Genomic DNA, 13,352 nt, shown 5'->3' with positions numbered 1-13,352 from the left:
ATAGTATAGAAACTGACTGTCATACTACTCGATAAATACTAATAGATGAGTTGATCGAACAAAACACTTAATTTTCCCATGCATAGTCACCATTGGCAAAATTTCGATAATGTAAAATAGGATTTAAAGGGGAAATACCAGTTGCAATTTATTCATATGAAATACACACCTTCCTAGGTTATAAATAGTATCGGCAACAGGCATTTCTGACACAGCAAACTTGACTAGCAGGTTATACCAGTCGAAAAGGAAAGGTGCGCGGAAACGAGCTGCAAAAACCAGTGAAGCGAAGCTATCCCGTTAGAAGTGTTGTGGAATGTGAACACAACTGACCTGACATCCACAATGTCTGCACCGGCAGAAGAAACGGAGAAGCCTGCATCTCCCAAAAGGAAGACTGCACTTGACGATACATTACTTCTGAATGTTGTAACGGAGTACTTCAAGCTAGCCGGTGTCGTTTTAGTGGTATGGTTTGTTGGCTATTTCGCTTTCTCCCCAAGTTGGCTTCTTCTGGGTCTGGTGGTGTATGTGTGGAAAGAGAAGCACACGCGTGAACAGAAACTGAAAATCGAGATCAACCAACGTACTGCCAGAGATGAAAAGACAGAGATCCTAGCCAGAGTAGAGGATCTTCCATCATGGGTAAGTTGGAAATACATTGCATGCGAGTTTCAAGGCTAACAGTAAAACATCAGGACAGGTGTTCCATTCGGTTACCTCAACCGGGGTGAAGGTATTATTAACAATGCTGACTACTGTCCACGTTATAGTGCTTCCGCGTCGAACTGTTTCCTGTCCTATATATAACATGGCGCAAGTCCTTTTTATCACTGTTTTGGATCATAGTTGAGTGGATATTTCGGTTAGGTGTGATATCGAATAGGGTGCTTCCGTGTGCTAAATTCGTAAACCAGGGTCGTCCAGTCGAACAGATGCCTGTTGTCTCTAATTCCGTCACGCCCACCCAGTGTTTGAGTGCACAGAGTACGCTTTTTGCATTCCTTACAAGGCCGTCAAGTTTGTCGTCAACAGATACAGTAGACCGCCCGACATATTCGTCTTATGATGGTGTCAAGCGTGACAGGAGTAGCTGTCAACAGATTAGGAAGTTAGGTCAAGCTGACCCTTGGGGCAACTGGACCACAATACACGTCATGCTTGGCCTATCAAACAAGTTTGTCTGGGGAGGATTACATCAAGGCCATTATTATATACAGCAATTCCAAAATATACAAATCTCCTATTTACAAGCAAGAAATGTAAGCACAGGATATATTCTCACATTTACAGAAAGCTTTAGATCACAATGTATTGATTGATGGGGCTACTGTTGGCTGTATTACATATATATAATGACAAATCGATGTGGTAAAGCTGTGGAATATATTGAAAACTAGAACCAATTACTTGTACTGTTATATTATGATCATAAATAGGCAACAGTAGATACAGAGCCTGAGAATCAATACATTAACACATATAAACTCTCACATACAGTTGTTATCATAATCAAGTAATGGAGGATACTAAACTCGCTTCCGTGTAATGCCATTGTTATTAAACGAGTTAATGATTTGATGCTAAATCTTTCACGAGTTTAATAAAAATGGTATTTCACGGAAGCGAGTTTAGTATTCTGTTTATTACTCTCCAACATAAACTGAAAGAAACTGTCTACGAAGTGTGATGACTCGCAGCTTTCCACGAGTCAAGTAAGGTCTAATACAATTGTGAGAGGTTTTAGCATTGTGACGTCATAACTGTAAAACATTATGACGTCATACGTCTAGCGGTATTACATTAGTGTAATATTGTCGTAAAAATATTACACTGCAGTATCTTCCACGGGCGAGTAATAATTTTATGTATAATCATGGTGTCATTGACTCACATTTTGTTTCCTATAAAAATGCTGTTTGTTTATGTAAAAACAACAACGATACTACAATGTGAATATTCAGTGTTTGCCCTAGGCATAATAAAATAGGAGTCAATATGACTCCCTGGTGCCATGAGAGGGAGTCATGGACATGTTTTTGGGAGTCAACTTCAGTTTGGAACTTTCATCAAGACATCAACTGTATTTAATCAGCACTGAGCAGTTAACTGGCAAACATTAGACTAAGTAGTTTTAAACAACAGCAAATTACAATATACTAAAGTACATTACTAATATTTGTTGATTTCGCAGTTACTGTCAAGTCTCAGCTGTAACTCAGTTATCTGAACTAAGGGCCCAGTAGCATTGCATCAACAATGATGCAAGCTTCTGAATTCACTGCATATTTGAGATGATTTGTGCGTCAAATATGCAGGTTTTCTGCGTCATTTCAAACTAGTGCTGGTATACATCACGATACTAAAATTTTAGTCACGACGATATATTGCCAAGGTATTGTGCACTTAAGCAGCGATACGATACGAATCCCGATACATGGGTGGCGATACGATACGCATCATGAAACTAAAGTCTTTAATTCTAACACCAACTATAAAACACCTTAAGATCAAAACAAAACCATTTTAAAATATTTGGTCAAATTCCACCAGCGTTTTTAATGTTCATTTGGAAATGAGATAATTAACTTTACACACAGACTAAATATAATAACAAGCGCTATGTTTGACACAGAATTTCCGAGAAACTTATGAAGGGAAAATAAGTATGCATACATTTTAAGCATCAAACAAAAATACGTCATGCTTGACAGATATTGCGATTTGGCAATATGCAAAGTTAAACATTGATGTATCGAGGCCCATTTGAAGTATCATATCGGGATATACGACAATGTAAAACTTTGTATCGATTCACAGTATCGGCGGCCCATGAATCGATGCATCGTTGCATATCGTCACATCACTATTTCAAACACTGAATATTTTAAACAGTGAAATTAATGAAACAAAGATTATTGTCTTCAAAGTCATAAATTACATATATCAGGAAATTTGTGACTTAATTCCATGTAGGGAATATTTAATGTCATTTACAGCAGCTTTAGTATTACCAGATATATCAATGGGGGTGATTTTGTGTCACTATATATACAATAAGCGTGTGGTATGTTGTCAGTTCCAAATGATTCACCTCTGGTACGATTCATATGACGCTGACTTGGTCGACACGTCATCGACTCATCGTATCCCAATTGCGTTCTGTCAATGCTCATGCTGTTGATCACTGGATTGCCTGGTCCAGACTTGATTATTTACAGACCGCCGCCATATAGCTGGAATATTGCTGAGTGCGGCGTAAAACTAAGCTCACTCACTCACGATTCATATGATGACCAGTGGATTGGATAAAGCGGTCCTGTTCAAACTCAGGCACAATGTATAAAGGTTGTCAACAAACTTTTCTCCCAATAATTTGTTGCTGTATTTCCGTACTTGTCAGCAGAATCTAGATTTCTCGTACAAGTGGCCCTAATAGTGACACTGGATACATTATACTAGTTTGTCACCCTACAGTGACCTTTGATTACTATCTGAGCAATAGAATGAATCTGATATTTGTGATCCTGTTTGTACTAATTTCTAACTGGTTGTGCAAAGTTCAAGTGTAACTGAGTTGTGGACGAGGGAGTTTCTCAGTGTAAACTGTCTTGAGGGTTTTGTCAACAGATCGGTGAACTATAACTTTAGTGAAGACAATGGCATAATTTACTTCCATTGTCTCCCCCACTCTCACCATTACATCACTTGAACTTTACGTTCACCAATATTTCGGAAAGTTATATAGTACATACTGGCAGTGCTTAAAGAAGCCTACTTACCACAGGATGTGTATTGAACTGACTAAACAAGCCTGGTTAAAATTGGTCTTTAACCATGTTAACATCCCCTGCTTGGCATGAAAGGCTGGAAATGTGTTCAAATGGTCGCACCTGCTGACTTGGTTGTTGCATGTTATCATATCCCCTCTGTGTAGATACATTCTCATAGCATCAGAATAAATAGCCATAATTCAGATTTCAGAGAAACTAAATGGACTTTCAACTTCTAGCCCTAAAACTTGTACATATGAAGGGTCAAATGTTATTGGAGAAAGTGGTCTTACCACTAAGGTACTGTAGTCTAAGACCACTGATACCTTAACATAGAGTTATGACAGTCGTGACACTAAGGCTGTTTTGTACGAAGCTCCCAGGTTATTTATACTATAGGGACTGGTCATATGTTATAGGGAAGAAAATGTGAGGAAATGAGAAATGTTACATGAGCGTGCGGGGTTGGGGATGGGATGAATGTCACATTGGGGGTGGGGGGGTGTTTGGGTTAGGGCAGTAATACTGTAATTGTAGTTATTTTCACGTGGGATTAATTTTCGCACTTTTAGCGCGAAAAATGATTGTGCGTCAATAATCATACCAAGCGAAATATTCATGGTCAAGTCATGACAAATACTCAAGTAGGAACAACATGCAATTTTTTTATTCTCTTAGATAACAACGTCAAAACAAGATACAAAGGAATAGAGGCATATACTAGTATACTAGTAATAGCGATCACAATCAGCAAATGTTTGCTATCAGTTTGTCAGTTAATTGATAGCTGATTACTCATAATCACAAACTGAACGAAGCTCACTTACATCAGTCACAAATCACAATGTTGGCACAAGTAAAATCCCACATCTCTCTGATTGTTTTAGTAAACACGATTCAATTATGGGGAATAGCTTTGATCATTGCATGTCTATGGGTTGTGAAAACTTTGTGATGGACACCATCACTCAGGAGTTTGAAATGCGCGAAAAAACTATTGCGCTAATAGGTCTATGGTGAACTTTCCGCAAAAATTGCACCCCGTGAAAATATATACGATGACAGTATACAATGGTATATGACCAGTCCCTGAGTGGATAATGATAACAGCACCCATTTTGTCTGTACAGCAGACTTCATGACTATAAATATGATATATATCAACACACTCTGCTGTTTAAAATGTGGTCACACAATACAGTGAGAGTTGAGCTTGTTCTTCAGTGTTTTGACAAGACCCTTCGCATGACAAGCATAGTTGAAATATATTTTCATTGCCAGGTTGTATAATGTTTGTTATGTGAAATGATTCAGCTGTCATCCAGGGATGATGTGCTCCCTGCCTCACCACCTGTCACCTGATGCGTCACCCTTGGCTGATGATACATTATGTAATCTGCATCCAGGTAATACATATGTCAATAAATATGCCTGTTTATACTTGCAGGTATGTTTCCCGGATGTAGAGAGAGCAGAATGGTTGAACAAGGTATATTCTCTGAATTTATTTTTTGTGATGATTTGACATAGTGTTTTCAGTGTTTCATGAAGAATGATATCCTGGTGTCATTTATGTACCAATCAAATTCTGTGAACAATTGTAAAACATGTCATTGTATGCTGCTGCATGGTTGAAGAAGATGGCATTGTTAGTGGGAGGACATTTGAGCGTCGTGCATTTGAATCTATACTTTAATATGTAAGATTCAAAAGTGTGTGTGATCATTTAACATTCAGATATTTTCATTTGCAAAATTTGAAACACCATGAACATGATGAATGAACCTTTAAAGGTGGCTATGGGCGGTTTTCCTCTGTTTATTAATTTTGACAATGAAGACAGCATCCAGTAATAATATTCATCATGCATTGTTCCATATAGTTACTTATTCCAGAGGGGCGGTGGAGTAGCCTAGTGGTTAAAGTGCTCGCTCATCACGCCGAAGACCCGGGTTCGATTCCCCCACATGGGTACAATGTGTGAAGCCCATTTCTGGTGTCCCCTGCCATAATATTGCTGGAATATTGCTAAACGCGATGTAAAACTAAACTCACTCACTCACTCCATGTAGTTACTATATTCCAGAGTGATGCCATTTTCATCTCTCAGATGTGCAACATTGATTTGTGAGAGATTTTTTTTTTTTTTCCACAGATGATCGACCAGTTATGGCCCTACATCGGGGATTATGTCGACAAACTTCTGAGGGAGTCCATTGAGCCAAAAATTCGTGAGAGTCTTCCAGCGTCCCTCTCGTCTTTCAAGTTCAGCAAGATTGACATAGGAGACATTGTGAGTCATCAAACAAACTGGTTATCACTTCTCACTGTGGTATTGGTAGTGTACCAGCTTTTAAACCCTTTAGGCTGGTAGTGTTACATTTTTAGCAACTCATAACCATTGACTTGATCATTCAGATTCATTGGGAACATGAACTTCTTTGCTTGTGAAAAATACTTTTTGCAGTTCAGATCAATTACAAATGACAAAGTTATTAGCTACTGTGGACCCCTGCTTATCTGGACCCCTGCAACCTGAAAACCTTGCCTATGTGGAAATATTGATGTGAAAGGATATAAATACATGAGATATGTTTTTGGTCTGAAAGTTCAGTTTATGGATCCGGACAGTGAATCCACGTTACCAACAGTGCAAGCAACATACCGTTATGTCCCACACACCTGAGAGCTACCATGATTCACATTGTTTGTTTTACTGTTTCTTCAGCTCTCAGCGAACATACAAAGGGCACTTATCATGTTATCTCTGGGTTGAGTAGTTAAATGACGTTATATTTAGCTGGGCTGTTGTTATCATTTGACTCTAGGGTGAGGTTTGAAATGATTCCATGAATTAACATGCAGTAAAGTACTCATCTTACTCACTGATATAGAGGACTGACAATTTGAAAAACCATGGCATGTAATGTTACTTTTAAACTTGTGCTTTTGTAGCCACCCAGGATTGGTGGAGTGAAGGTGTACACACAAAATGTGCGGAGAGATGAGATCTACATGGATTTGGAGATTGTGTAAGTGAACGCATAGTGGAAAGCAAGGCTGAAGATGTCCCTATGAACATCCCGTGGTAACACTGCAGATAGTTAATTAGATGGTTAAAAGCTTACTTCAGAAGTGATCTCATTCACATGAAAGCATCAATGTTTGTTTACATTAACCAGTAATTGTTTGCCAGGTGATCTTGTCTATGAATTTAACTTGCATAACAATCTTCATCCTGCAGTTCATATATTGGATGTCCGTGGTGTATCTGAATAAAAATTGAGGTCAGAAACCAGAAACCTCCGTCATCATAAGAGGCCATCAAAAGGAAAGGATTATCTGGCTTGGGAACCTAGATGATATTTTGTCAATTTTATTAAAATTTGTGTTTATGATGTCAGTCACTAAACAATCTGGTTAGGACTTGATTACGGAGACATAGCTGGGGTACTGCTCAGTACAGCATAAACAACAGCAAAAATATGTTTGGTATCGTGGTTTATATACTACTCAAAAGGAGTCAAATATCGCCCAATTAAGTCTGGTTACTATAGTAAATCTGTCATGGCAAGACATAGTACATGTTGTGCAGGAGCCATTTATTTGGTTTAAATATTTTCAATTGGTTTTACTATTTTTTCAAGGTGAAAAGAAGGTGAAAAATACTACAGTACTTTTGAGTATCTTGCAGTGAAGTGTTTCAAGAGGAGATCTTGAACTCTGTTTGTTTCTTGTGACTATTGCTAGGTTTGTCCCTGGTTGGCTATAACCATTGAGTTCCATGACAGAATACTTCAGGATATGCTGCTTCTTCTACCTTACAGGTACAGCAGTGACTCCAACGTGGCTGTTCAGGTGAAGGGAATCAATGCCGGCATCAAAGACTTACAGGTGAGACAACAACATATTCAACCTGGGCAAATGTGTATTGAAATATTCAGTTATAACCACCAATTGTTTTGCTATTGTTATGTTGAGAAAACACTACTCCTTGTGATTAGCTCAGATGATGTTGACAAATGTCTGTTTCTGTTGTCAGCTTCATGGCATCATGCGGGTCGTCTTCAAGCCCCTCATCAGCAAAATGCCGTTGCTTGGGGGGATATCTGTCTTCTTCCTCAACAACCCTGTGAGTGTAGCCCTGTAGCTGGACCCTGCACTCATTTGTGACAAATAGTTTTGTCGCTAAATATGTGTTTTTCAGTCCAGCTGGTAAACATGGAAACAGTATACCCTTTAGAAGTGTATAAGGCCAGAAATTGATTTATAATCCGACTAAAACATATTTGTCAAAAATCTGCAAAAAAGTTTAAATCTATATTCAGCAATTCATCTGAAAATTCTGTATTAAATAGAAGTATCTCTACAAACTGTTGCTCATGAACTACATGTGCCAAATAGAATGAGTTTCTCTGCCTCTTGGTTACTTTTTGTCAAAACTGTCATGACTTGACTAAAGACATTATTGGAGCGAGAACTGCTACTTCAGTTGTAACTTGTATGTGCATGTTGAGATTCCAGCACAGACCAGCGCCCCCTGGATCGTGTTGATAATGCCTCATGACATCAACCACCAGTTCACCTGGCCAAGTCTCTTTACAGCAGGAACCATTCTGAAATGGGCATTAAACCTAATTTACTCTCTTTATGAATTTCTGAAGGTTTATCTTTCATCTTGAATGACTTTTTGTACTTTTGACTTCTTCTGTTGCCCAACAGCCTTGTTACTGCTCTGAATAATTTGAAATATTTTTCCGAACTTTGAGAATGTTTTTTTTTTAATTGTTTGTCTTTGATTGCCTGTTTCACTTTCAGACTGTTGACTTCAACTTGACCAGCCTGGCCAATGCATTTGATCTTCCTGGTCTGAAGTATGTCTTCCTGTCATTGTGTTCCTCTGTTTGCTGTGCATGTAGTCAATGCAGATTGCTGTATTTACTTGGTGTGCAGTTTCATTACAAAAGCTCTTGGCTGAGTGGGGATAAAAGGCATTGATCTTATCTCGAAATTGTTTTTTAAGTGTATATTTGGGTCAAGTACATTACTGAATCACATTGCTTTTTTGTGTTTCTTTAAACAAGAAATTACTTCAAGGTCTTTCATACTCCTCATTTGCTGATAGGAATATGCTAGAAAGACTAATAGAATTTTATCTTTTTCTCCACATTTTAGAAACTTCAGTGCACTAATATTATGTTGCTATTTAACATATCTTTGCATGATATTTATATGTTCTGTGGTGTGTTTTTCTGATGATGAGGTTAAATATTTATTGTCTTTTAATATGATGATTATGTTTTGGAATCAAAATGCCACTTTTGCTCTGGGTTGTATGAAATTGTCTGAGTCTATTTTTACTCAAATCTGCATTGCTCTTCTTGTGATGGGTACACCACAGCCTCAGAGACTTTCACAACAATCTACTAAGCATGCTCTCTGCTATGGGAAAAATGATATCTGCTTGATTTGTGGTTCTTCTCGGGTTATGTTTGACATGCCACTTTACATAGATATATACTAGTATATATTCTCTCAAGTCTTGTTTCTTGTTACTTTATTGTGGAAATGTTGTTGCATGATATATATGAGGGGGGTCACTCAGTTCAACACTGAGAGTTTAGCACTTATATTTAGGAGATGCTCACTTATGATATAGTACTTGAATTTCAAGATCAGTTATTTGAATGTGACAGTGGCCCATGGATCTCTGGCTGTACGCAGTAAACATGGTATATAAAGTGCAGGGATTAAGATCTATTTGTTGTCCATAGTGACATGCTGCACACGATTGTGATCGAGCAGATCGCCAACATCATGGTGCTGCCCAACCGCATCCCGATCTCCATGACGGAAGGTCTAAACCTCAACAAGCTCCGCTACCCACAACCACAGGTAAGGTTCACGCTTGTCACCCATGTGGGGAGGGGTTAGTACTGCCAAGGTGTTTTGACAATCCACCTGTTGTATGTCATGTTTGTTGACAATTTACCTGTTTCAGTTCAGGTGTGTTCACAATCTACCTGTTTCAGGTCAAGTGTGTTGACAGTCTACCTGTTTCAGATCAGATGTGTTGACTATCTACCTGTTTCAGATCAGGTGTGTTGACTATCTACCTGTTTCAGATCAGGTGTCTTCACAATCTACCTGTTTCAGATCAAGTGTGTTGACAATCTACATGTTTCTGTTTAGATGTGTTGATCGCAACACCTGTTTCAGGTCAGGCGCATTGACAATCTACTGTTTCAGGTCAGGTGTTTTGATGATGTACCTGTTTCAGTTCAATTGTGATGACAGTCTGCCTGTTTCAGTAATTATTTGATCAGCATTCTCAAAATTGATGAGTCTATAATGAAGCATACGACTTAATGGATAACAACTTCTTGATAATGGTGTAAGAACCTACACTGGAATGTCTGTCTGTGCAATAAACAAGAAGTTGTTATCCATAAAGTCATATCCTTCGTTACTTGTTTCAATTCAGGTGTTTTCAAGATCTACCTGTTATGTTTCAGGGTGTGTTACGGATCCATCTGTTGGAGGCCAAGGAACTGGTCAGGGCAGATATTGGGATGATGAAGAAGGGCAAGTCTGACCCCTATGCCATTGCTGTTGGTGAGTTCAGCTGTCACCATGGTTACAGATACATTAATTATGATGGCATTTCAAGTTTTCCTTCTGCCCTAAGAGTTTCTTTTCACAATGAAATTATGAAAAGCTGACTCTCATTGTTCCTTTATGTTTTTGGTGTTAAAAATTTATTAATCCCTTCATTGATGCCATTAGTGTTGATGATCCTGAGATTGTAAAATCTGATGTGAGTGAAATAATCTGATTGTGGAAATATGTATTTTTACCTTGGATTATCAGGTATTACACTTTGGCTTAATTTTCGTTCTAGTTGGAGCCCAAACCTTCAAGACCAAAGCCATCAATAACACCATCTGTCCTCAGTGGAACATGACGTATGAGGTAAGAGTAGAGGAAGAGTCAGACCCTGATACATGGTGATGTTGTAATAACTATCGACATGATCAGCATCTGTTGTTTTGTAGCAATCAAGGTAGGGTAATCTAGCTGTTTAGTGTTCAGTCATCATCCAGAGAAGGCTTTAAGACAGTATGAAGCCCACACAAACAGCTGTCTGTGTATGGCTGGGATATTCCTAAAATAATATAGAACAATACCCACACTCTCATGAGCTCCATAAATCAAAAGTCATTACTTTTTCAGCTTAGTAATTTGAAAACATGCAAATTGCTGAGAGGTTCTCAAGTTGATTTTTAATCTTTACATCATTTCTTTGTGAATGTAGATCATCAGTCTCTCAGTAAAACAACATGGGGACAACTGATTTTACTTTTGTTTCACTGGATCTAACATTTTAGCATGATTAAGATATTCTGTAAAGTTAAAAGTTACTCTAAGTAGTTTTTTGTGCACATTTTATGTTAATGTTTTATCATGAATCTTGTTTCATCTTATGATGCTTTTGTTTATTGTGTTTATGTTTTTAGTTACCTTGAAAAGATTGCTTAATTAGTATGATCTTAATTATTATAATATGTTCAGTTTGGAAGTTATCTTTAAACACTTGATCACCTGCAGGCTATTGTGGATGTTGCGGAGGGACAGTGCCTGCAGGTGGACGTCCTTGGACGATGACCCAGGGAGTAAGGATGACCCACTGGGAAAGTACGTACTCACACTTCACTATGTTGTCCGTTATCTTTCCACACCACTGTTGTGTAATAAACTTTTAAAACTGTTGTGTAGATTTATTCACAGTCATAATTTATACATAGGGGTGGTCGTTATATGGCACAATGGTTAATGTGTTCACTTGTTTTACTGAAGATCTGGGTTAGATTCCTGATATGAATACAGTTTGTATAGCTTATTCTTTTGAACCACATCGAGTGCTCGTTCAACATGTTCAGGTGTGAGAATTTTCTGCTGAAGCTGTGAATTCCACAGATATTAGGACCAAAAAGGCCACTTTTTGGTATGTGCCATCATGATACATGCAACGTCACCTCGCCTCACTTCCACTTTAATACTGTATATTCTCCTTGCAGTGCTTCTGTTGACATATCTCATGTGTTTGAGAGGGGCATGGTGGATGAGGTAAGTACCAACTGGCAGGCACCTGCAACTGGCTGTCACAGTTCAGAAATACACCCCCCTTTCCCTTGTGGTATTGAAGTTAACATTATAATAACAAAATTTGTATTACAAGGACTCCACAATTTAGCAGTAATTCACATATTATTGTGGGCTGATGTTATTTCAGGATAATTATCTTTCAAGTACCCTCTGTTTTTCTTTATGTGACCCCCATTGGTACCATATCCTGTTATTGGTACACCACTAGCTTTAGGTTATATGCCAGTGTTTCCCTGTGAACTTACAAAGGGTACGTGCCAGTGTTTCACTGTGAACTTACAAAGGGTACACTACTGACTCACAAAGAGTTTTTGACCATGTTTCGCTGTGAATGTACGAAGGTAGGTACATGGCAATATTTGACTTTGAACTTATACAGCGTACTTGATATTGTTTCAGTGGCTGCAGTTGGAGAATGTGAAGACCGGGTTCGTCCACGTCCGCTTGCAGTGGCTGTATCTGGCCAACGACCCTCTGGAGTTGGACAGGGTGAGTGTTCCATGTTCCATGTTCTGTCACAACTGTTGTATACTGATACATCTTACAACATGTACAATAACAGAAATATCAAACGGTGCTGCTATTGCTTGTAACTATACTGATGTAATTGCTTGGAAATTTAAAAAAAATTTAATACATGTAAATAAAAGTAACATTTTTTAAATTCACACTAATTGCTTCAGACATTTTGTGCATAAATGATTAAGATTCTGGACTGAGTGAGATTTCAGGAACATTCCAAATGCAACACTGTATCAAACTGTATATAAACACAGGCTCTTACCGTCTCAGTAAAATAAGATCTTGCACTCTGTTTCCCTACTTTTTTGTGTCTAGATGTTTTGCAGAATGTCACTTTGATATAAATTTGGCCATCCAGTAAAAATAAAAGATGTGTAACTTCTTGAGCACATCAGATGTCAGCTTTCTAAAACTATTCGGCTATTGTTTGTATATCCCATCAACTCAGAAATTTCAGACTTTACAAAAGAAACCCTCACAAAAATCAACCTATCCCAGTATGGTAAATGCTTCTGGGTGTTGGCCCATGGCACTTGGGTGCATGAACACGAATAGCCTTTCTCCACTCAGAACTGCCCCCTTACATTAAGTTTTGAGATACAGAAAGTGAAAGAAACTGTTCAAAATGCTAACATGCGCATACTGACAATTGGGATTCCTCAGCAGTGATTGGCTGATGGGAAAGTTCACGTGATATGACTTCCTAGGGAGGGTTTGTTAGAGCTTGACAGAGACTAGAGAGGTAACGAAAAGGAGTGAAAGATCTGATTTTTTGTTAGATTTCAAGTTATGATCCCTGAGAATCCACAGTGTGTTCATACTGGCAGTGGAGAGTACAACGAGAGCTAGCGTGCATGATTATAGCTAGCCTGCATAGCTGCACCTTCCTAT

General features: G+C 38.3%; 1 protein-coding gene across 1 annotated transcript in view; it reads left to right on the top strand.

The window, feature by feature from the left end:
* Nucleotides 1-266: 266 nt before the first annotated feature.
* Nucleotides 267-13,352, top strand: part of LOC124281350 (extended synaptotagmin-2-like) — a 33,366-nt gene continuing 20,280 nt past the window's right edge. The window contains 14 exon segments of the mRNA XM_046717384.1: nucleotides 267-645; nucleotides 5,221-5,262; nucleotides 5,929-6,066; nucleotides 6,729-6,805; nucleotides 7,601-7,667; nucleotides 7,816-7,905; nucleotides 8,592-8,647; nucleotides 9,548-9,668; nucleotides 10,289-10,388; nucleotides 10,675-10,745; nucleotides 11,382-11,426; nucleotides 11,428-11,468; nucleotides 11,852-11,900; nucleotides 12,339-12,428. Of these exon segments, the coding sequence (XP_046573340.1) occupies nucleotides 346-645; nucleotides 5,221-5,262; nucleotides 5,929-6,066; nucleotides 6,729-6,805; nucleotides 7,601-7,667; nucleotides 7,816-7,905; nucleotides 8,592-8,647; nucleotides 9,548-9,668; nucleotides 10,289-10,388; nucleotides 10,675-10,745; nucleotides 11,382-11,426; nucleotides 11,428-11,468; nucleotides 11,852-11,900; nucleotides 12,339-12,428 (1,287 nt within the window). The 5' untranslated portion in view covers nucleotides 267-345.

This window comes from Haliotis rubra, unplaced genomic scaffold (assembly GCF_003918875.1).
Source record: "Haliotis rubra isolate DU_JTF1 unplaced genomic scaffold, ASM391887v1 Scf283, whole genome shotgun sequence".
NCBI classification, from domain to species: Eukaryota; Metazoa; Mollusca; class Gastropoda; order Lepetellida; family Haliotidae; genus Haliotis; species Haliotis rubra.
The sequence above is the reverse complement of the archived record's forward strand: the minus strand, read 5'-3'. Positions and strand labels throughout refer to the sequence as shown.